General features: G+C 42.8%; 1 protein-coding gene across 3 annotated transcripts in view; it reads right to left on the bottom strand.

Moving 5' to 3' along the window:
* The window catches only part of CDHR4 (cadherin related family member 4), a 39917-nt gene that overhangs the window by 5859 nt on the left and 8662 nt on the right, over positions 1-25396 (bottom strand). For all 3 annotated transcript variants that reach the window (XM_072650839.1, XM_072650831.1, XM_072650847.1), the window contains exons 7-16: positions 23813-23916; positions 21927-22063; positions 21611-21794; positions 20305-20461; positions 19037-19130; positions 18286-18489; positions 17540-17679; positions 16906-17062; positions 15828-16048; positions 15560-15699 (exon numbers count right to left, since the gene is read on the bottom strand). In XM_072650839.1, the coding sequence (XP_072506940.1) occupies positions 15560-15699; positions 15828-16048; positions 16906-17062; positions 17540-17679; positions 18286-18489; positions 19037-19130; positions 20305-20461; positions 21611-21794; positions 21927-22063; positions 23813-23916 (1538 nt within the window). The remainder of the gene's footprint in view (positions 1-15559; positions 15700-15827; positions 16049-16905; positions 17063-17539; positions 17680-18285; positions 18490-19036; positions 19131-20304; positions 20462-21610; positions 21795-21926; positions 22064-23812; positions 23917-25396) is intronic.

Below are 25396 nucleotides of genomic sequence, written 5' to 3'. Positions count from 1 at the left end.
CTATCCAAGGTATATAGAAATTGATATAATTAACTGATAAGACCAAGAGCCATTCCCCAAGAAAAAAATGGGCAAAGGATATGAAGAAGCAGTTTTCAAAAGGAGGGCAAACCATCAACAATCATATGTTTAAATACTGCAAATCAATAGAAAGATAAATGAAAATTAAAGCAATTGAGATTCTACCTCATGTCCATCATATTGGAAAAGATGACCCCCCCCCCCCACAAAGGAAAATGGAAACTGTTGGAGGGGCTGTGGAAGGACAGGCATACAGATGCTCTGCCAGTGGAGCTGTGAATTGATCATTCTGGAAAGTAATTTGAAACTCTACCATAAAAAGTCATTAAACTGTGCCTGTCTTTGAATTCAATGACACCACTATTGGATATCTATTCTATATAGATCAAAGAAAGAGGGGAAGAACTGACATGCAACACTTTTTTTTATAGCAAAGAACTGACAACAAAGGGGATGTCCATAAAATGGAAATGGCTAAACAAATATATTACTGTAATTGAATATTATTTACACCATAAGATATGAAGAAAGAGAAAGATTCTAAGAAACCTGTGAGGCTTTTATGAAGTGATGTGAAGTAAAGTGAGTAAAATCAGAATAATTTACAGTGTAATGGGGTGGACTGGGCTAATGAGAATGCAGAGATCGCACACTCAGTCTCCATATGGACTTGAGAATGTGTAGTTGTTATTTCCATTTTGATCACAACACAAAGAGGAGCCTTTTTGACTGACTTCCAAGCCCTAACTGGGGGTGTGTTCAAAAGGTAAAAAGTAAGCATCTTTCTTTCTCATGTTTCTCTGGATGAGTTCAAATGAGGTTGTAAAAACGACTGGAGATGACTAAAGTGAAGTGTTGTGAGCTTCAAAGTCAGGAGTAAGCCACCAGAAAACCAGAATCTGAGTATATTCTGGGGTTTGTTAAAAGCCTGACCCAGCCCAGCAGTAGCAGAAATGGAATTCATTCATCTATCAGTCATGTGACATTTGGAAGTGAACTTGATGGGACAAATGCTCTGTAGAAACCTACAGACCAAGGTAGTATAGAGGAGAGTGTATCTCCTGGTTGGGGAAAATGTATTTCTCTTCTTGGTATGCATTCATAGTAAATATCTGTTTCTTGACAAAAGCAAGACCCCCAATCTCTTCCATATGAGGACTACACATTGCAATTGCTCACCAGTTCCCCATTGCCATATAATAAGGAAAATAGGAAAACAATGTTGAAAGACGTAAGAGCTATGAGCAGTGCAATGACCTATCACTACTCAAGAGTGATGATGTATCATGCTCCCTACTTTTTGACAAAGAAGGTGATGAACTAGAGACACAGAATGAGATAGACATCAACAGACATTGTTCATGTAGTGTATTTTTTTTTCTTGACTATATTCATTTTTTACAAGGGAGGGTTTTTTTGGGGGAAGGAAATGTATATAAGGGAGTGAAGGGGGTGATAGTGATACAAAAAGAGAAAAAAAAGGAAAAGGTGTTTAAGAAATATTTTTAAAATGCACAGAAGTGAGCAGAAGTAAGTTTAGAAGAAGATTCAGACAAGCAAGGAAGGCTATATTGGAGCTAATGTACTATTTCATATGTACTAAAAAAAAGTCAAGAAGTATCAAATAGAGATTCACAGTATTGTGATTTATTTGTAAAAGAAAGTGTTCATGTTTATTGATTTTCATCAGGTTCATAATCATAAAAATGATAATTTTTAAAAGATTTTTGACAAGGTTACTACACTGATGGAAGAAAATGCAGCAAATATAATTTAAGCTAGCTCTTAGCAATACTTTTGAGCAAGTACCACATGTTCTTTTTGTGAAGAAGATGGAGAAATGTGGATTACATGATAATACAATTAGATTGATTCAAAATTTCTTGGATGGTTGGACTAGAAGAATAGCCTTTAATGGTTTGATGTCAATTGGTCAGAAAGTCTTCAGTAAAATAACACAGAGACCTGTACGTGGTCCTGGTTATGCTGAACATTTTAATGATTTGGATAGTGGTCTAGAATCAGTGCTTCCTAAACCCATATGGGCTTGTGAAAAATTTGTCAACAATAAAAGATTTCTGAACATGCAACAACCAAAAATTAATTAGAAATCAAATATGTAATGAATCCAATGTGTTTCTGGCAGTGCTTGCCCAGGTTGCATTGGCAACTTTGCTGCAGCCTTGGTTCTGAACACAAACCATGCACACTTTGCACTGCACATGTCCTCAGGCCATGCAACATCAACATTAGTACATCAGAAGCTAACAGAAAAAGCTGAAGAAGTCCTGGTCTAGATGGCATGCTCACAAAATTTGCATATGTCACAAAGATGGGAGGATAGGGAGACACTGAGTGACAGAATCAGGATCCAAGAAGATCTGAACAGGTGAGAACTAAATCTACATAAAATAGAATTCAGCGAGAATATATGTATTGTCTTACACTTGGGTTAAAAAAATCAGCTTCCGCTTCCGGCCAAGATGGCAGAGTAGAAAGACACACATACTCAGGGTCTCCCCCACAGCCCATAAAATACCTGTAGAGAGGGACTCTCAACAAATTTTGGAGCAGCAGAAGTGGAGAACAACAGAGTGGAGGAGATTTCCAGCCCAGGGTGACCTGAAGGGCCTACGGGAAATGTCTGTTGCACTGGACGTGGAGCAGAGAGTGGAGCCCAGCCCAGCCTTGGCAGGTGCACAGCTTGTAATCAGCCCTTGGGGGCGGAATCTCCAGTTGTGGAATCCCCAGTCCCAGCAGCAGTGGGTTCAAAGATTCCCTCAACCCATAGGTGCCAAAGTGACAGGGTTTTTCCAGCTGTCCAGGAAGGGAGAAGGGCCTTCCCATAGCTCTGGCAGCAGGCAGTCACGCTACAAGGCAGGTGCAGTAGCCACATACATTTTTGGAGGTTAAAACCCTGGGGGCATTGAAGAACTGATTCTTGCCTCTACCCTGTGTAGAGTCCCTGGGCAAGCTGGTCTTTGTCTCACACTGAATGGTGGCCCTGCTCATCCAGCTTATCTGAAAATCAGTCCCCAGTGCTGACTTGGGAACTGGAGGCCAGGTGGCTGTGGAGAGGAAACTCTGCTAAGATTCTGGGCACAAAAATCCCTTTCTGCTCCCAGACCAGTACACACTTGATCATGCCACATTAGAGGAACTGAGATCTCACAGATTCCCAGAGTATACCCTACTCTTGACAAAGGACCCAAAAGTCAAGTAACTGGTTGGGAAAATGCCCAAAAAAGGGAAAAAAAATAAGACCATAGAAGGTTACTTTCTTGGTGAACAGATATCTCCTCCCATCCTCTCAGATGAGGAAGAACAATGCTTCCCATCAGGGAAAGACATAGAAGTCAAGGCTTCTGTATTCCAAACATCCAAAATAAATATTCAATGGTCTCAGGCCATGGAAGAGCTCAAAAAGGATTTTGAAAATCAAGTAAGAGAGGTGGAGGAAAAATTGGGAAGAGAAATGAGAGAAAGGCAAGAAAAGCATTATAAGTGGGCCAACACCTTGCTAAAGGAGACGCCAAAAATGCTGAAGAAAATAACACCTTGAAAAATAGGTTAACTCAATTGGCAAAAGAGGTTCAAAAAGCCAATGAGGAGAAGAATGCTTTAAAAAGCATAATTAGCCAAATGGAAAAGGAGGTTTCAAAAGCTCACTGAAGAAAACAGTTCTTTCAAAATTAGAATGGAACAGATGGAGGCTAATGACTTTATGAGAAACCAAGAAATCACAAAACAAAACCAAAAGAATGAAAAAATGGAAGATAATGTGAAATATCTCATTGGAAAAACAACTGACCTGGAAAATAGATCCAGGAGAGACAATTCAAAAATTATGGGACTACTTGAAAGCCATGATCAAAAGAAGAGCCTAGACATCATCTTTCATGAAATTATCAAGGAAAACTGCCCTGATATTCTAGAACCAGGGGGCAAAATAAATATTGAAAGAATCCACTGATCACCTCCTGAAAGAGATCCTAAAAGAGAAACTCCTAGGAACATTGTGGCCAAATTCCAGAGTTCCCTGGTCAAGGAGAAAATATTGCAAGCAGCTAAAAAGAAACAATTCAAGTATTGTGGAAATACAATCAGGGTAACACAAGATCTAGCAGCTTCTACATTAAGGGATCACAGGCCTTGGAATATGATATTCCAGAAGTCAAAGGAACTAGGACTAAAACCAAGAATCACCTACCCAGCAAAACTGAGTATAATACTCCAGGGGAAAAAATGGTCTTTCAATGAAATAGAGGACTTTCAAGCATTCTTGATGAAAAGACCAGAGCTGAAAAGAAAATTTGACTTTCTAACACAGGAATGAAGAGAAGCATGAAAAGGTAAACAGCAAAGAGAAGTCATAAGGGACTTACTAAAGTTGAACTGTTTACATTCCTACATGGAAAGACAATATTTGTAACTCTTGAAACTTTTCTCAGTATCTGGCTAGTCGGTGGGATTACACACACACACACACACACACACACACACACACACACACACACACATACACATAGACACACAGAGAGAGAGACAGAGAGCACAGGGTGAATTGAATAGGAAGGGATCATACCCTAAAAAAATGAAATTAAGCAGTGAGAGAGAAATATATTGGGAGGAGAAAGGGAGAAACGGAATGGGGCAAATTATCTCTCATAAAAGAGACAAGTAAAAGACTTTTCAGTGGAGGGAAAAAGGGGGGAGGTGAGAGAAAAAAACATGAAGCTTACTCTCATCACATTTAACTAAAGGAAGGAATAAAATGCACACTTATTTTGGTATGAAAACCTATCTTACAATACAGGAAAGTGGGGGATAAGGGGATAAGCAGGATGAGGGGAATGATGGAAGGGAGGGCTGTGGGAGGAGGGAGCAATCTTGGGGAGGGGTAGGATCAAAAGAGAGAATAGAACAATGGGGGGCAGGATAGAATGGAGGGAAATATAGTTAGTCTTATTTAACATGACTATCATGGAAGTAATTTGCAAAACTACACAGATATGGCCTATATTGAGTTGCTTGCCTTGCCAAAGGGAATGGGTGGGGAGGGAGGGATGAAGAGAAGCTGGAACTCAAAGTTTTAGGAACAACTGTTGAGTATTGTTCTTGCAACTAGGAAATAAGAAATACAGGCAATGGGGTATAGAAATTTATCTTGCCCTTCAGGACAAAAGAGAAGATGTGGATAAGGGAAGGGAGGGATGTTAGAAGGGAGGACAGATTGGTGATTGGGGTAATTAGAATGCTCAGAGTTTTGGGGTGGAGGAGGGGAGAAATGGGGAGAAAATTTGGAACCCAAAATTTTGTGGAAATGAATGTTGAAAACTTAAATAAATAAATTTAAATTAAATTTTAAAAAAAGTTGGGCATAGAGTGATTGCTGATGGGAATAAAAGTGCCTGCATGGCAAAAAAAAAAAAATCAGCTTCATGAATACTTCAGCATAAGGGAAGCATGGATCGATAGCAGCATGTCTGAAAAAGACCTGAAGTTTTCATGAATCAACAATGTAATCTGGCAGCCAAAGAACCTAGTGCAATCTTGAACTGCACTAAAATAGACAGCTTCCCGAAAGAAGAAAGCCAAATTCTCTTTTTACTCTGTCTTTATCAGATCTCACTTGGAGTTTTGTGTTTAGTTCTAGTTTCCTTGGTTTAAGAAAGCTATAGATAACCTAGAGAATGTTCAGAAAGAGGTAACTAGATGTTGAAAGAGTCTTGAGTTCATGTCACATGAAGATCAGGTAATGGAACAGGGGTGGTTTAGCCTAGAGAAGACTCAGAGGGGACATGATGAAATGTGTTCAAGTATTTGAAGAGTTTTCAAGTGAGAGATTGGTTACACCAGCTCTATTTGACCCAAGAGGGCAGAATCAGGAGCAATGAGTAGAAGCTACAAAAAGAGGCAGGTTTAGGATGATGGGGGTGGCAGGTTTGTGGGGTGGGGTATTCCGAACAATTAGGGATAGGGGTAGGAAATAGGGTTAGGGATAATCTTATTGGCATAGTGAGGAAACTCTCTCTACTAATGCAAGTCCAAGCCTCTTCTGCAAATTATGATCTTAGAAAATTGCCTAGAGCCCTGTGAAGCCCTGATGGAAATTTGAAAAGCAACGCCAAGCCTGTTATTCTGAGGTCCAGAAAATTAGTCTGACAATCATGTAAGTGCTGCATCATGCAAGTTGTCAGACAGAATCCAATTCAGTGACTTTCAGTCTTTGCTTTGTGTTATTCCCCAAAATGTTCTCTGGAGTGTGCAGCACTGCAGATTTCTAACGTTGTCATGGCATCCTTACTGAGGCAAGTATTTGTCAGTGTATACTTATGAGTGTTTTTTGTTTCAAGTATTTCTTTTGTGGTACATAAAATAAATCGCTTTCCTATATCTGATGTCTACAACTTTGTACTTTGAGTATCTTTTCTAGATGGGACCTTGTCAATTCCTTTGGAGAAACTAAATCTTTATTTAAGAGACTTTTCCCTGGAGCTTTTTCCAGGGTTGTAAATAACTAAATCAGGAGTTCTTCACCTTTTTGTGTGCGACATAGACACCTTTTACAGCCTAGTGAAGTTTCTGAGCATAATGTTTTTAAATAATTCAAGGAAATGCTCGACTTTATTTAGAAATTATTTATTAAGAAAATAAAAATGAATTTTTTTCTATTCACGTTCACATGCCCTCTGAAATCTGTGCATGGATCCCAGGTTCAGAATCCCTAAACTATAAGTATAGACCAGCCCTACTTGTTTCTGTCCAGTGGTGGATCAATCCACCCAAGACATCCTGCTCTGTGGAGAGCCAGCCCAGCCTAGCAGTGAAATGTCTCAGAATCACATAATTTGATAATTGAAAGGGACACTTCAGTGACCTGATCTAGTCCAACTCATACACAAAAAGAATCCTCATTATAAAATATCAAACAAGGAGTCATTCAGCCTCTGCCTGAAGACATCCAAACAAGAGGAAATCCACCATCTCATGAAGCAGCCCATTTTCCTCTTAGTTCTAGTTGTTGATCAAGCCTAAATTGTCTCATTGAAACTTTCCCCCATAGTTCCTGGTTCAGCCCTCTGGGATCAAACAGAATACCTCCAATCCTTCCTCCACAAGACAGCCATTCAAACATTTGAAGGCTACAATCATCTCTCCCCTTAGCATCTTCTTTTCTCTAGGCTAAATATTTCTAGTTCTTTCAACCAACTTACATACATCATACATACACCTTTATCACACTGTTGTCTTCCACTGGACACTGGTTTTATCATTGTCTTTAAACTGAACACACAACACTCCAGATGAAGTCTGACAAGGGCAGAACACAATGCATTATCTCCTTCTTATTTTGGGGAGCCATGCCCTGTTTAATTCATTCCAAGATTGTATTATCTTCTTTGGCTGCCTCCTCACAAACTCTGATTCATATTGAGTTTTTAGTCCACCAACACCCCCAGATCTTTTTACCAAGCAACTGGTGTCTAACTGTGCCTCCTCCTTGAGGTGACTCACTGATCATTGACAGTAGCGCCTTGCCTCAAAGTGAGCTCACCACAGGAAGAAAAGATATCTAGGCCCTGCTATGCTCTAGTTGGGTGTTGCCTTGCCCATGTGTCCTCTACACATCTGTTTCACAAACGCAATCCGGTAACTTTCTGCCCACTCTTTCTCTTCCATGGACTCTGTGAGAATTTATGGGAGGATGCATCTTTTCATGGGGAATGCTTTATAACCATTGTTCATGTTATGTCATTTAGGTAAATGCCTTTTCTTTCCTAAAAATGAAATTAAATTCTATTTTTTAATGAGCAGAAATCTACTTTCTCTCCCTCCCACCACCAGCCTCCACCATTGAAAAAAAGAAAAATGAGAAGAAAACCCTTGTGTGAGTGATTCTTTAAAAGAACTAATCACATTTATTAGACGATTGTTAATAGGAATTATAGTGGTTGCGGCTATAGAGTTAGGAGTTATTCTTGGAATCTGAGGAAGCAGTCATCTGCTCCTCTGGGTATATAATCTGTCAGTAAGAATGCAAGTTGGGGGAATGAGCTAAAGGAACATATATACATACAAGTATGCACCATTATGGTTACATATGGTAACCAGCATAATCAATTAGCTGGAAGTAAAGGCATTTACTAAGATGTAATAGACACTAGGATAACTGCAAAACTGTGCTCCCCATAAACTTGAAGCATGCCTCCCACAAACGTGCCCAGTGTCAATAGTAAAGGTGGGCACGTACGGTGTAAACTGGCAATATGTATGCACACACATAGGGATCACGTATGTTCAAAGCAAGTCCTATCTGTGGCTCTGCTGGGTCCAGATAATCTATTTCCTCTCATGGTGTCTTCATGCTCCTCCCTGCTAGGCATGGTCTCTGCTAGGCGGGTGGCTTAGTCAAGCTCCCTGGGCCTACTCCTCTCCACGGCTCAAATCTCATATCCCACGGCTAGTTTTCTCTTGAATTATCTTATCTGCTACCAGTGAAAATGTCTTTAGTGATTGTTCCCTTGAATCCCTGGACCTGTTCCTTGTTGGGTTTAGTGTCTCCAACAGGGAGAGGCAGCCCCACCGTAAAAGTGGGTGGTGGAAAGGAGAGAGAAATCTTCTCCCTGACCCCTTGTTTCCATTTGGAAGAGGAACAAGGGGAAAGGCCAAAATGGATTCCATCTCAAGAGCTGGGTTCTTCCTTCAGTAGCTGGCTCTCCTCTAAACTACCAGAGGTCACATTCTACAAAGCGCTCTGGCCTTAGCTGTGTCCAAAGCTCACAGGCTAGCTTTTTAAAGGCCACTAGGGGTGTGGCTAAGATTCAGCTAGCCAAATGGCAAACTCTGTTCCATTAGGGAAAATTTCACACATCCTACAGGGGTAACAGGGCATAGACATATCTTTGTACTTTATTTAGGACAAACACTGTGGTTTCTTTACTTGCCCCTTCTGTGAGTTCAACAATCAGACTGGAGGCAGGACAAATACATTAATTGGGGCATCAGGACCACCTCTCTTCCTACTACATGTAAATATTTCTTCTGTTTATATGTATACAGAGGCTCCCATTTTTGTCTCTGGGACTCTCCAGGGGACACTGCTGCATCCTGATTCAGCTGGCCAGACACCTGTGACCCTGTTTTTTGCCTCTGGGACTGCTTCATTCCAATCCAGTTCCAGCCTGCATTTGTCCTGGGGAGCCCCAGATTCAACTTGACCTTCTGTGCTCTTTGCCTTTGACCTTCTTCCACCATCAGTTTGAATCCAGCCTGCCTGCTTGTGGTTTCCTTACTCTGGAGTTCTGTGTTGGACTGTATCTTTAGCTCCTCCTTCCTTTGTAAGGTAGACCTCCTGCCACAAGGCTGGCCATCAAGAGAGGGTCCTGGGCTGTCTAATCACCTCCCTGCCTCAAAGGATTTTTTCCAATTGCTGATAATCTACCTGAACTCATTACTCAATGGTAAGCATACTCCTACCCTGTCATACTCCCTATCCCAGTGATTCTGAGCCTCTGTCAACCATTGTACAAAATTGGTTCCCTGTCCCCTACTTCCTACTCTCCCAATGCTACCCCTTGATCTGACACTGCCCCAATAACTCACTCCAGATCCACCCACCTCTTGCACTGTGTGCTCTAGAATGCCTGTTCCTTAGTTAAGAAGTTTGCTTTTAGTTTAAATAATTTCCTTTCTCGTGCCTTCTATCTTCTTACATTCTTGATGGCATAGCATCCCTGGTCATCCTTTCCAGCACCGATTGTAGTTTCATTCATACCCATAACTCACTGGCTCTGGTGGGGAAGTCAGAATACTCCTTGATCCTTATTACCCTCTGTAGACTGTACCTCTTTTATCATTCCTCAGTAATATCTCCTCTGGTGAGGCTGACTCAATCTATATTTGCCACCCAAGCAAGATGCTGATAGCTGTTATCTACTGATCTCCACAACCTTCTCTTTTCCTCAGTGAGTTCATTGCCTGTCTCACAGTCTTTCTCTCCTCTTCAGTTCCCCTCCTGCCTCACACTAGGGGACTTCAATACATACATATATACACATATACACATATAAATATATATGTTGACACTCCCTCAAACACTATAACTTCCCAGTTCCTCAATTTACTTATTTCCCATGACCTACTGTTCTACCCTACCTAAGCTACCTGCAAGGGCGGTCAAACCCTTGATTTTGCTATCACCTATAGACATTCCAGTACCATGTTCATGAAACCTGAAATTCTTGAATAGGATCATAACCTTTTATAATTCTACCTGCCTTACAACCCCTAACCCTGTACTTTGTCTTCCTATGATTTCTAATCCCTTTACCTATCAGTTTTTTTCCAGGCTATCACCCCTGTACTAAAGCCATACTTTCTTCCCTTCCCCACCTTGACCCCTTGATGAACCAGTACAACTCTACCCTGTCTTCAGCTCTCAAGTTCCTTCTCCCCCTTTTGCTATCATCAGTTGTGCCCTGCCCCTGCCAAGCCTTTGGATTACTCCTGCCATCCACTGCCATGACTGATGAATGAAGTTGGAGAAAAGCACAACATTGTGCTAACTGGGACTGCTACAAATTTCTGTTGCATTGTCTCAACCGAGCCCTTGCCATAGGGATACGATTCTTTTCCACTTCCCTGATTGATTCACTAGCTCACTCACCACAGTGACTTTTCCAAAACCTTTTCACTGCTCCTCAAACCACCCATGTCTTCCCCATCCTCAAAAAAAGTCTTCATTTATCCATCCTGCTATCATCCTATAGCTCTCCTCCCTTTGGCAGTTTAACTCCTTAAGAAAGTCATCAACAATCAGTGCTTCTATTTCCTTTTCTCTGACTTTCATCTTAATTTTTTGCAGCGTTGCTTTTGATCTCATCATTCAACTGAAACTGCTCTATCATTACCAATGAGCTCTTGACTGGCAAGCCTTTTCTCAGTCCTTATCCTTCTGACATCTCTGCAGCCTTTGGTATTGTCGATTACCCTCTTCTCCTTGATTCTTTCTTCCCTCAGTTTTTGTAATTCTCCTTCTGCCTTGCTAGCTACTCTTTCTCAGTCTCCTTTGACAGATATTGTTCTAGATTATGCCCTATAACTATGGATATCTCACAGACTTCTGTCCTGGACCCTCTGCTCTTCTCCTTCTATATCATTTCACTAGATGATCTCATCAGCTTCAATGGTCTTAATGATCATCTCTATGAAAATGATTTTCAGATCTATTTATCTAGACTTAACTTTTCTCCTGACCTCCAGTCTCACACCTCCAGCTGCCTGGTGGGCATCTCACATTGTTATCTTAAACTCAACATGTAAACAACTGAACTCATGATCTATCTCCCAAAACCTTCCTTCTTCCCAAGTTCTTCCCAATTATTGTGATGGGAAGCAGCATTCTCCCAAACACCCAGCCTCATGACCCAGGAGTCATCCTCAGCTCCTCACTCTATCTCATCCTCCATATCCATTCTTTTGCCAAGTCCTGTCAAATCTACCCTTGTGGCATCTTTCACATAGGTTCCTTCTCTCCTCTGACACTGCCTGGTATAGGCTTTCATGACCTCATGTCTGGACTATTGCAATTGACTTGTTTGGTCTTCCTGCTACAACTCTCTCCTCATACCAGTCTTCTGCAAAAAGCTTTCTCATTCCACCCTAATGCTAGCATACTATAATCACTTGATACATGCTTCTTGATTTGATTGATTGCCTGATATATGTGTACATGATATTTCCCTAATAGGATGTAAGTTCCCTGAAAGAAGAAATTGTTTCTTTTTTTCAATCCCCAGCATTGGGCATGGTGCTTGGTCCACAGTAGGTCCTGAATAAATGTTTGTTGACTGCTCAATATATGCACATGAGCTGAGCAAGTTCTTTACTGTTGCTCTGTTTTCCATATTCAGAGACATCAGTATTTTTCTGATGTATTTACTGTATTAGGCTTTCTACCAGTGGCAGGGCTCATGCTAAGCTCTATGTACATTATGGTAATGTCCTGCTTCACACCGTCCACAAATCCTTATCTACTTCTCTAAGGTTTGTGATCTCCAAAGTCACGAAAAGGTGGCACCACGTTAAATACACTCTATAGATTGTTATATTCTCATCTGATTGTAGAGTAGCTGGCAGTGTGAGTAATAAAGGTCAAGGAATTAGATAAAAGGGGATAAAGAGGAGGGAGAAAAAAGAAAGGAGAAGATGGAGAACAGAAGGGGCAGAAAGAAAAACGGTTATGGGAGAGATAAGAGAGACATAATGATTCACAAGATAGATGAGGTTCATTGGAGCTAAAACTAGGAGGAAACTTAGAAGCTGTCTTGTCCAGCCCAACACTTTTCCGATGAGGAAACAAGAGGCCAAAGAGAAATGAACTGATTTAAGTAGGTAGTAAATAGAAGAACTGGGGTTTGAACCAAGCTTCTCAGAATCTGACTCCAAGAGTCTTTCAATTATACCATGCTGCCTCTAGAAGTAAACTAGACAGAAATTTTGGCTTCAGCTCTTCCCTAAGCTGCCTGTTTGTTCTTTGTTGTGGAGATGGGAATTTCAGCTGCTCTCTTCAAAGCTTCTGACCTTGCTTCTATAGGCTGACAGTTGTACAGCCCAACTGCCAGGGCCTGCTCCTTGTCCCCTGTACTTGTAGCTGAAAGGACGGCTACCCTGAGGCCAGATAAGCAATGAAGCTGTCATTTTAAGAGCTGCAATCTGACATTCACCTTTCTTTGTAAATGATACAGCTTAATGTCACAGAGCTAGTACTGAGTCTTAGCCCTAAGTTAGTTGCTAAAAATGCTCAAGAATCTCTCTGGAAGTTCATCTCAGCTTCATGAACTAAGAAACAGGACAGAGCCTGAGTCACCTCACTCTCTTTATATTTCACTTTTCCTGTCTGGTCCTGGGATTCACCTCTTGACTGAGCTTCTAGTCCTAAGATCCAGCTTATTTCATCCTCTACTTGACCTGGCTTTGGAGGATTTGCAGGGCATCAGCCTTCTTCCCAAGGGACCTAAACTTCTTAACCGGAGAGAAAGGAACTTGATATAATCACTTAATTTAGAAAGGGAGTAGGAGAGACCAAGAAAGTAGAGAGAAATAAAGGAACAAACTGTCTTGAAATTCTTGACATTTTTTAATGCTCTGAGCCATCCGGAAGGGAGATCCAGATGGGTGAGCTTCTTTCCCCATCCTCTTTTTCTCTCCAAGAATACCAAGTCACCAAGTTACCCCATAGATAGCTTCCATTATGACTCTGGGGGCACACAACTTTCACAAATGGTGAAAGGGCACAGTCCAAAAGGCTCAGGGATGTACTGAGTGATGAGCTCTTCAGCACGATTCAACCTGGCTCTCAGCTGGCATCACGCTGATTTGTACTTGTTGACATTTTTTTTTTTGGCTAGATTTCTTGAGTCATCAATGGCACTGCCCTGACTTAAGAACGAACATGATCAAAAAGATGTCAGCCAGCATGAACAAGCATAGTCCTAGGCAGAGTACCTAAATAGTGAGAGATCAAACTGCAAAAGCTCCCTTTTTAAGGCCAAAACTCTCCCAGGAATGCTGTAATGCTATGAATCATGGGCTTCTGGGAACCATAATCTCAGAATAATTAAAATGTCAGGAGCCCTAAAGGGCAATGGAAGGACCCATGACTGTTGTTAAATAGAATGCGGCATGTTACCAACGATGACTTGTACATGAGAATTGGTATAAAAGGTACTGGATTTCAATTCAAGAAACATTCATTAAGCAATAAGCAAGGCACTGGATTAGGTCCAGGGAGGCATCTTGGAAGACACATGTGACTAGAAAAAGAGGTAGAAAAGTCTTATGTTGAGAGAAAGAGAAATAGATGGTCCAATCATTCTAGAAAATAAGCTGGAATTATGCTGAAAAAAGTGACTGGCCCCCAAATTCCATTACTAGATATATACCCCAAGGAGTCAGAAAAAGACTGAAAGGCCCCACGTATACCGAAATATTAATAACACCACTTTGTGTTGTTTTGCAGTATTCAAGATATGGAAACAACAAAGTAGATGACCATCGACTGAAGAATGGATATAAATATATTGTGGCACATGCATGTAATGGAGCATTTATTGTACTAGAAAGAATAACAGATACTAAAAATTCAGAGAAGCACAGAAGACTGATGAACTGATGTCAAGTGAACTAAGCAGAACCAGGAAAACGGAATTCACAACGACTCCACGATGTAAAGGGAAAGAACCAGTGAAATAGTAACAAGTGATGTTAGAATGCTTGAGCTTGGACCAAAGGGAAAGATGAGAAGATGCACTTCTCTCTCTTCTTTGTAGAGGTTGGGAACGAAGGGCATGTTATAACACTGAATGTTCTCTTCGTTGATGCATTGTTTTAATGGCTTTTTTTTCCTTTTTTCATTATCTGTTATAAAGGACAGCTTTCAGTAGTGAAGGTAGGAGGGAAATATACAGAAATGGAGACATAAAAACAAAAGATAGCAGTACAGAATTAAAATTTTTTAAAGGATTACTTATTTAGGGGCCCCCATTCATCTCGGCTATAGGAGCAGTGAGTAGAGCACTGGCCGTAGAGCCAGGAGGACCTGAGTTCAAATGTGACCTTAGACACTTGACACACTTGATAGCTGTGTGACCTTGAGCAAGTCACTTAACCCCACTTGCCTTGCCTTCCTCCCTCAAGAAAAAAAAAGGATTACTTTTTTAAAAAAGAGAAAGATTATAAACAGCTTGAATACAGGTATCTAGAAGACATTAAAAGAAGCAAAGGAAGACCTAACTTCCTTTTAGACAGATCCTTCTTAAAGATATGGACAAAAATTTCACAGAATGAGAACATGAGGACAGATTATGATATATTCTTTTCTATTGAAAGAATCAAGCACGCTGGTGAGAGCACAGATTCGTCAAAGCGTGTTCTTAATCAGTATTCTTAAGTTTTGATCATGTCCTACCCCCTCTTTGATGATAAGTCCCTACAGTTCAGAGACCATGCTTTTGTTTCTTTTGAATACACCCATAATAGTAACTGGCATAAGGCGCCCACATAGGGGCTTGACTGGTTATTCGACTTCTGATGTCAAAGAAGACTTTCTCAGATGGCTCCTTTCCAGTGACCTGGGGCTTGAAGTCATTACATCCTAGGTGATAATTTTGACTTTGATATATTCATTATCTCATCGAGATAAGCACTCCCACTCCCTCCATTGAGGCAGCTCGCCACCCCTACTCACCTCTTTTGGTGGGATTCTTGTCCATGGCTCTCCATAAGTCCTCCAAAAGTTACCTATCCAAAAGTTATGCTACATACTGGAAGACTTCCAGAGGTGCTTTGAATATTCCAAGGAGAACAGCAAAGTACTTGGGGTATCTGCTGGCCATTCCTCCTCCCTCTTGCTCTATGACCCACCCAATTCTTTTTACAATTACTCATGTCTGTGATGACATCTTTTATACTCCTTGTTTTAACCTTTTCATAAGCATACCATATGTACAAAATGGGGGATATTATAGTCATTTACCTTCCAGGCCATCTGCAAAGGAGCCAGACCAACATAGCAAATAGGAGAACTCCAGTCACTGTTAAGACAACCACAAACCAAGCTTCCGGAGCCCAGTAGTCCTCAATTCTAGTCACTAGCAAGGGTGTGGGTGAGGAAATCTGAAATGAGAGGTGGACATGCCCAGGAGGAATCAGGCAAAGCTTTAAGAAATTGGCAAGGCAAGAGAGGGAAAACCAGGAGAGAGAGTCTGCCTTGGCTGCCCCATGTTGAGAGAGGGGAGCCTCACCATCAGAGGTTTTGTGCTGGTGGTGGGCACGGTGGTCATCCAGGGAACCACATGAACAATGATGATGGCTGTGGTGCTGAAGAGGGGTAGGGTAGGTCCTTTGTCAGTCACACGGACCAAGAGCTCATAAGTGTGGGGGTCCAAGAGCCCATCAGGCTTGAAGGAAAAGATGTTGTGGAATAGAATATTGTTCCTCATGTAGAACCTTCCATTGCTGTTTCCTACCAAGGAAAGTCATAAAATGGGTCTACATTATCATCTCTTCTCTCTCTCTTTCTCTCTCTCTTCTTCTTCTTCTTCTTCTTCTTCTTTCCCCATTAGAATGTAAGTTCCCACTCTCAACAGATGAATCTCTACCATGCCTCTGTCCTGGGACCTACTGGCCTACCCATCATCTGCCAAAAGCTCAGCATTGGAAATTTCTTGCTGCATGGGAAGGGGTGGGTTAAGAGAGATGACTGCAGCTCTACTTTTTCCCACTCCTGCACTCTGCATCCTCTACCACCTACCCCAGTCCCAACATATCTCTTTCTGTGGCAGAGGGGCAGGTTAAAATCTCTGAGGGATGGGCCTACTCTCCTCCAGGACGATACCCATTTGGGTCAGGGACCATGAATTTGTGGGGAGCACCCTACTCAAGGTAGGGTTGGCTATTCACCAGCTCTGAGACTTTGAACATGGAATCTGCACATGCAAGAATCAGGAGCTCACACAAAGACCAACCAATTGGGATAAAAACCCACAGGAACCATCTGAGGTGAGAACCCAATGCTTTTCCATACCCTACTTGAAATACTAGTCCTAGCCTCCCCATTAGGAGCATGAAGGTCACTGTCCTAGGGTCTTCTCACTGTAAGGGACCTTGCTGCTCAAGGTATAAGACCTTTCCCTGGGATCTCCTTCTGCAAATGAATTTGTCTTTAAAAGTTGATTTAAGGAAGCCTTTCTTGCTTGCCCCAGCACATTTCCTGGTACCCAGACACCAGAACAATTCTGTTCCATTATACTCAGCTTTCTCTAAAACCATCCCTCTCAACCCAGATCCAGAGGCTTCCAGTCCCAAGCCACCATCCCTTACCTCCAACAATGGTGAAAGAGAATGCTCCTGGGGCTTGCTCTGGCACATCGCTGTCTGAGCACATCAACCTCGTCACCTCTGTATTGATGCTTGGGGCAGAAGAGATGGTGAGCTCTTGGAATGGGGGCTCACATTCTGGGACATGGTCATTCACATTCTACAACAAGATAGAAGCGGGTTCAGGGTCCTCCTTCCTGACTCGGGGAAAAGTTTCAGATCACAGAAGCCTACATTCTAGCTCTTTTCTGGAAATGACAGACCCCTTTCTCCAAGTTAAACAAAAAGGGGCAGGGGAGATCTGTCAGGGATATTGTGAGGGGGACTCCCAAGCCCAGAGCTCAGGGGAAAACTCTGCATAAGGAGGGAAGAGATTATTTATACTAATAGAGCATCTTAAAGGCTATAAAATATTTTCCTCATGATCCTGCTGGAACAATGGGGTTGTCAGCACCAGAAAGGGACACCAGCTGAGGGGAAGGGATTAGAATAAGACCATAGATTTAGAGGTGCAAGTGACCTCAGGGGCCATCTAGTACAACTTCCTTATTTCACAGATGAGGATACTGAGGCCCAGGGAGGGTCAGAATTCTAACACAGGGCATGGCCAGCAGACCAGGAGAGGGGCAAAGTTTACCTGAACCTCAATGGTGATGGTGCAGGAGCCAGAGCGGCGATGTGTAGAATCCTGGTCCTGGTCTCGATCAGTCAGAAAGATCACCAGCATGTATGTCTTCTGTTTTTCATAGTCCAGTGAAGCTCGAAGATAGAGTTTGCCTGATATTGAAATTTGGCCTCCTCAACTTCCCAAACCCTGATTCCAAGCCCAATTCCAAGTTGCCTCCCAGGACCTCTGTCTCAGAGGCTTTGGGGTATGATGGAGAAAAGACTATATTTAGAATCGAAAGTCTTGGATTCGAGCTCTGGCCCCAACACTTACTATCTGTATGATTAGAGATAGATCACTTAACCTTTCTAAGCCTCAGTTCCTACATTTGCAAAATAGAGATAATGAATGAAAGCTTTGATGAAGAGCTTTCAAAAAGCCCAGGAATCTGAAATTTCCTGCTTCTAAGCATTCTTATGAGGAAATGTGCTTTTTAACCCTTAAAGTGCTAGAGAACTGGGAATTATAGTTTCACCTCACACAGAATAGGGACTGGTGATAACGAGAGAAACTAGGAGATGTCCTAAAGGGGCTCTTAACCTTATTTATGTTTGGATACTTTTGGCAAAGTAAAGCCCCCTTCTCAGAATACATGGAAATATAGCTTGCAAAATTAAAAACAAAAAAACAAAACCAAGTTATGGAGCCCAAGTTAAGAAGCTACAATTTAAGGGAAAAGGGCAAGTTTTCTTAAACTTATGGTAGAAGGTAGGTACCACTGTGAGGGTCAATATAGAAGCTGGCCGATGAGTCTGAAATGTGGTACTCAATGCTGTTGGGTGGATGGTCACGGTCTGAGCCAAGGACGGTGCCAATCAGAGTACCACGCGAAGCATCTTCTCTGACAAAGAATGTGTGAGCAGGACAGATCGGAGAATACTCATTCACTGGTGTCACTGTCACAAGCACTGGCACTTTGCCTGTGGGTAGGGTGGGGTGGGAGGGTAAGGAAGAAACCGGGAGAAAATTCAGACCATTTCCCCCAATTTCCCACTGTGTGCAGCAGCACCTAGATGCCATACTAAAGACTGGAATGACAGCCTCACCTGCAGGAAATACCTACATTGAGGTGATCAGTCACCTACTTTTGGGAAGCCTCCATTCAAATCTTTTTCCTTGGGGAACATCTGAAACGAGGGAGAGATGGGATCCCTGCCCTCCAGGAACTAAGGGCTGAAAACTCTTGCCCTTTAGGAGTCGTGAGTTTGAGAGACATTGTGCCCATCCTCAGGCAGTTTCTGGACTAAAGGGCTAGATGAGATCCTTCTAAAAGGTAACAATGTGTAGCAAGCAACCTAACTAGAGATTCCAACAAGGCAAAACAAGGCCACTGGTGCACGAGAAACAAGAAATCTAGGACTCTGAGGTAGGCTATGGGGAAGAAGCTGAGGAAAAACCTGGATCCTGAAAGACTCTAATCCTAGGAAAGTAAGAAGTTGAATGAAGCCCAGGACCCACAGGACTCACTGGTTTGGGGCGGCTGGCCGCTATCAGTCACCAAGATGGTGGCCCTGTACTGAACATTGGGTGCAGACGAGTCATAGTCTAGTGTACTGTTCACCTGCCAAACAGAAAGAGTCTCAGACACTGAATAGGATTGATCAGGGTTTGAGTGATGAACAGGGCTGATGCCACCCCAAATTCAGGAGAAGGTTTTGTATTCTAGGGGAATTCTCCTGGGTGAAAAAGGCTGAAAGAGAGGTTCCCACATAGCAGCACTCAGGGGAACCACCCACCCTCTAAGCCCCTCACTGTAGATCCTTCACCCTTTGGCATTCCCATAAAAATAGTCACCCCAATACTGAGTCAAATTAATAACACCTCACATTTATACAGTACATTAAGGTTTACAAAGCACTTTACATGTGATAACTCACTTGATTTTCACAACTACTCAATAATATTATTATTTTCATTTTACAGATGAGGAAACTGAAGCTGAGAGAGTTTAAATAACTTGAATTGGGTCACATAATTGGGAAGGATTAGGGAGGATGTGAATCTGAGTCTTCCTGCCTTCCAGTCTGCCTCGCTACCCACTGAGCTTCCTAACTGCTATGGTAGTTCCCAGGACGCAGGCCAATCACGGTTTCTCTCTACCAAAATATTGGTATCACCCACAATACAAACAGAACCAAGACTTGAACACAGATTTGCAATAAACATTTGTCGTTAGACAAATTGAATGGTGTGACCTTGGTGAAATGATCTAACCTATCTGTATTTCATTTTCCTCATTTACTCATTGAACCAAATCATGAAGCACTCCCTGTGCATAGAACGCTGGGCTAGGAGCTAGGGAGATAACAGAATTTAATTGATTATCATTTTTTATGAGAAAAAGAATTTGGAGAAGACCCCATCCCAAGCTCTTTGGAATATATACAAGAGTATAAAACACAAACACAGATAATTCTAATACCTCATAATGCCTAATAAGGATATTAGAGAGGTTCAATAGGATAAATAATCTCTCTCTTTCCTGTCCTTACTACATAAACTTGTGAAGATCGAATGGATAGGAAAGTGTTTGGGAAAGGACTATATAAAAAACCACCCAGCTCTTCACTGTCCCCACAGCAAGTCACAGGGCCAAGCCTTGGTAGAAATCCTTAGCCCTTGGCCACTGTATCAGGTCCAAGGCTGTCCATTCTAGAAATGGATTCCCAGGGTTGGCATCCCCTCCTGGTGGTGTCTAGAAAGCCTCTGGGTCAGGCGTGAGGTCAGGGTGGCACCTGAAGGACCGGACCCTGCAGGTGGAAACTGTGTTTTGACTTGGTCTCATTGTGGTGCTGGAGCTGATAATGAAAGGTGCTGCTGCTGGAGTCTGGATCAGAGCAGTCCAGAGTCATCAGGATGCTACCCATGGGGATGGTCTCTGAGACTTGCATGCTATTGGAAAGATATGGGGATGATGTTAAGAACCAAAATAAGAGATTTTGGGGGGAAGATAATGCTGGTACACTGGAGAAAGCTTTGATTTGGAGTGGGAAGACCAGTTGTGTGATCACAGACAAATCTCTCTGGTTCTTGGTTTTCTCATCATGAGGGGTGGGGGGAAAGGATGAGTTGAATGGGATGATCTCCAAGACCCTTGGCAACTCTAGCATTCTATGCTTGTTTGATAAGGACATTTCAAAGGCCAAGCAAAAGGACAAACAAAATTTCCCAACTCCATTCTACTCTGAAAAGCTCTAAGCTCCAGTCCTGGGTGGGAGTCCCCACTAAGGGACAAACACCTTGAAGGAGGAGAGAGACCTCTGTGCTGAACCTTAGGCCTACCTGACCCTCTGCCTATTTCTGATGAGACCCACTCCTCTCAGACCCCATCCCAGGGATGTTTCCTTCAGTCCTTTTCCTCTTCATTTCACAATTTAAAAAATTTCCCTGCTCCCTGAACCCATACAGCCGTTTCTCCAAGGACCTTTCTGGTCTCTCAGAAAACTTGACTCCTTGGTTCAGAGATTTTTCTCTTCCTCACTTCTAATCACTTATTCCTGTACCCCCTCCTCTTCCTTCTATGGTTCTCCCAACTCCCTTTCCTATCAATCAGTTAGTTGATCAACAAGTCTACTATTTATGAGGTACTGTGCTAGCACATACATTCCCTTTCCTTTCTCTACCCTGGCTAATAATAAATAGATAGACAGATATACAGCTGCAGCAGTAACAATGAGTTTTCTAGCATTTATATAGAAAAGAAAGAGTGTACAAATTCAGAAATCCATACCAGGAGAAGTCGTTGGAAATACAGACACAGGAAATCTGCCAATTCTCAACTAGGAGGATCTAAACTATTCTGTTCTAAAATTCTCCCAGGCCTAGCCTGTCCTGGTCATCCATACCTGCCCTGAACTGGGAAGGATGGCTCTGGACTCTGTGGACGGAGCTCCTTGGTTTATTCTAGAATCATGGGCTCGTTTTCAGCCAATCAAGAAGCCTCAGCTTTCTTGGGGACCAGGCTTGGTGGGCTCCGGGTGGTGGGGGTTTCATCTGAGGAGAGGCATCCAGAAGGGCAGCATCTGGCTGCTGATAACTCACACTAGCGAAGCGGGGGTGCAGTAAGGGGCCCAGGTGTTGGTGGGCTGCACATTGATGGTGACGCTGAGCTGGGCACTAATCGAGGGCTGAAATGAATCGTAGGCCTTCACTTGTAACTTCGTGACTGCAGCCCCAGGGTTCCGCCTTAGATCCAGAGGAGCTGTGGTCCGTATCAGTCCATCCACTGTGCGGACAGGTAGGGAGGAGTGAACCTATGGCCCAGCCCAGAGCACACATCCCCACCCTTCTCCCCCCTGCCCTGGCCACCTTTGTCCAGGCCCACCCCTAAACCTTCCCCATACCCACAGAGGCTCACCAGAATGGATGGAGTATAAGGGGCAAGGGACAGGCTCAGTGATCTCATATCGAACACGGCTGCCATTGCCTCGGACCTGGCCAACCACTCCACCAGCCTCTAGGTCTTCAGAGATGTTGAAGGTCTGGAATTGAATCCTATATACCCAACAAATCTAAGTACCCTCCCATTTACAGATCTTTTCCCTAACATTGCCCTCACTTCCATCTGAGCAGAGTAACCAGATGAGAAAGAGAGAGGAGGCTATTGCTAGGCAATCCTTTGAGATTCAGGCCAGAACTGGACACAGTCTACATTTGGAATCACAGGTCAAATAATCTCAGAGTCAGAAAGGACTTCAGAAGTTACTTAGTCCAAAACCTACCTGAACAGGTGTCTCCTCTACAACACTCAATTCTCAATGAGAAACAGTAGCATGGTGGATAAAGTGCTTAATAAATGCTTTATAATTCATTCATTCATATGGACCCAAACATAAACGCTACAAGGGAGAATAGGAGGCTTACAAAGAAAGGGTAAGTCCAGGGAGAATGCTATGAGAAGTTGGAGAAGGGAGAAAACTCTTTTACCTGGAGTATCAAGGAAAGTTTCCTGAGACAGTACATTATGTAAGTTTTAAAGAAAGAGAAGGGTTTAATGTAAGGAAACAGGGCCCCGGGCGGGGCAGGTGGGGAGAAATTCATCTGAGGCATTCTGGGACAACACAGACAAAGGTATTTATATGTAACCTACAATATTCATTAAATGTCTTATCTCACTTATTTATAATAACCCTTTGGATGAAATTATGAAAGTATTATAACTCCCATTGTACAGAGGAGGAGACAGAGGTTCGGAGGAATGAGGACACTTACTTTCCTGGGTTTTGGTTTCCTCCTCTGTAAAATGGAGGAGTTGGAAGAAATGGTCCTCAAAATTCCTTTCATCTCTAAATCTGGGAACCTGTGTGATCCTGTGACTGATCTCCAAGGTCGCACAAATCCCACCCCCCTCCTTACCTCTCTGCACTTCCTCAGAGGAGAGAGTGAGAATGGGGAACCCAGAGTGGTCTAGTTGGGCTTGGAGAAAGAGAGTAGAATGACATAGATCTGGACCAGTAAGACCAATAAGTTAGATTGGAATGGTTGTGAATGCCAGAACGAGGAGTTTATGCTTCATTCAGTAGGCAAGGGAAGGTTTCCCAGACAGCAGTATGAAAGACGGACCAGAGAGGGCTTACATTGGAAGCTAAGAGACAACTTCCCTGACAAGTGGTCATCTAGATTATGATATAAAGACCTCGGGAATAAGGAACTCACTCACACCAGAACACATCCATTCAACTTTTGGATATTTTTAATCCTTAAGAAATTTGGAAATAAATATTGTTGGGAATGAAATGGAATGCCAGTCTCTTTTTCTTAATAAGACCATTTAAAATGCAATATACATTTTTTTAGCTGCCTACTATGTGCAAGGTCTTTTTTCTACCTCCTGTCTGGAACTCCGGTAGAAGGAATCATACGATTGTAGTCTAAAGCTAGAATGGATCCCCCGAGGCTACCTAGTCCAATCTCTCCCTTACCCCACCCCATTTACAGATGGTCAAGAGGCTCAAGGTAATACAGGTAACAGGCTTCAGGAGGAAGATTTGAACCAAGGGCCTCTGACTCCCGAATTGAGACTCTTTCCATTGTACCACAATGTCTCCCTCCCACACCCATGCCTCCAAATGCCCAGACTAGAAAATTGGTCCTGGGGGCTCCTAGGAGAAAGTATGAGTAAGGACAGTCAAGGCAGGATGCTAAAGAGGAGCTGCTCCTGGAGCTGCAGCTTGGTCCACATTCCTTTCTCTTCCCCAGGATGCAGGACTCAACCCTACACCCAGAGAGAGGAGGATTTCCTACCCGAAGGAGACCTTGTTGGAGGGATTGGGCAGAATCTCCACCGTCAGGGTCCCCCGGCAACTCTTGCCTTGTTCCCCAGTGACCAAGATCTTCAGCTGGAAGTGCTAGGGGTGAAACCCAGGAGAAAACCAAAGGGGAGGGTGAAGGCCCATGAGCCTGCCACACTAACTGAAACCCTACAGTAGTATCATTCATTCATTCATTCACCCATGAAATAAACATTACGCAGGCCTGGGGGACGTACCAAGATAAGGCTTAGTTTCCGTCCTTCTAGAGTTTGGTTTATTGGGTTACCAAACCTCTCTCTTAAAATACAACACCCTAGAAAGGGGTTGACACATTAAACTATTAGTTATTCAGTCTGAGAAAGTCTGGGTGTGAAAAGAATTAGGAAACCTAGGTTTAAAGGTTGGTGTGGGGACCTTCTCTGCATCTCAGTTTTCTCCTCTGTAAAATGGGGATAGTAACACTGGCCCTACCTATCTCAAATAAAGCCTTTGTAAGCTGCCAGGTGTCACATAAATGGTGGTTTATTATCATCATTATTACACTTCAGTGTGTCTTGGTCTAGTCGTAGGATTATAGATTTAGAATTAGGAGGGAACTAAAGAAGTCCTTGAGTTCAACTCTCTCATGATTAAAGATGGAGAAACTGAAGTACAAGGTGACTTGCCCAGGGCCCCACAACTAGTAAGTGTTCAAGGTAATATTTAAACTTCGGTCTTATTCCAAGTCTTTCACTCTCTCTCACCAGTAGGCCATGCTTGCCTGCCTCTTAATCAGTTGTTTTTCCATATGGTGGTTAAACATCCAGACCCTGAGGAAATTTGAATTTTAATAAGGGGAAGAGGGAGAAGAGGACTTTGGGGAACTTTGGGGTTATTGTTGATCCCCTTTTCCTCATTTCCCCCCTGCAAGGTACTTCCACAATCATACTTCTCACTTCTCTGTTCCATTTGTCACTGCCCTAATGGAGGTCCTCATCACCACCAGGCTGGTTTATCACTTGCATCCTTACAACTCTCAGCTTGGCTCCACCCTGCTCTGCCCGCCCCCCCCATACCAACAAACCATCCTTTAGACCACTCCCAAGAAGCATCTCCCTTATCAATAGAACTGATCACTCCAGACTTCTAAACTCAACAATCTTCACTGGCTCCCTACTGCCTCCAAAATTCCTGTGTCTGGCATCCAAGGCCTTTTACATTTTGATCCCACTTTACCTTTCCTGCTTGATTTCTTTGTTTCACACACGCTTTGCTCCAGTGCAAGTGAACGAATCTCTGCCTCCATTCTGAATACACCCTAAATGGCTCAGGACATCTTCCATGCCTCTGTCTTCTTCACTTGCCCAATTCCTATCCATCTATTAAAGTCCAACCCGAGTCCCAGCTTTCCTTTGTCTGCTCCTCATGGTTGGGAGTCCCTTCTCCCTGGGACCTCACACAGCACATGACTTAGGACTCTCTAATGCTCTCTCCATGTAACAGTATTCTGTCTCTGTTTTTTCCATCATTGCTCTATTAGGTGGTCATCTCAAGAGGACAAGGGAAGTGTCTAGATTGTCTTTCCTCCTATGCCCAG

This window comes from Notamacropus eugenii, chromosome 1 (genome assembly GCF_028372415.1).
Source record: "Notamacropus eugenii isolate mMacEug1 chromosome 1, mMacEug1.pri_v2, whole genome shotgun sequence".
NCBI classification, from domain to species: domain Eukaryota; kingdom Metazoa; phylum Chordata; class Mammalia; order Diprotodontia; family Macropodidae; genus Notamacropus; species Notamacropus eugenii.
The sequence above is the reverse complement of the archived record's forward strand: the minus strand, read 5'-3'. Positions and strand labels throughout refer to the sequence as shown.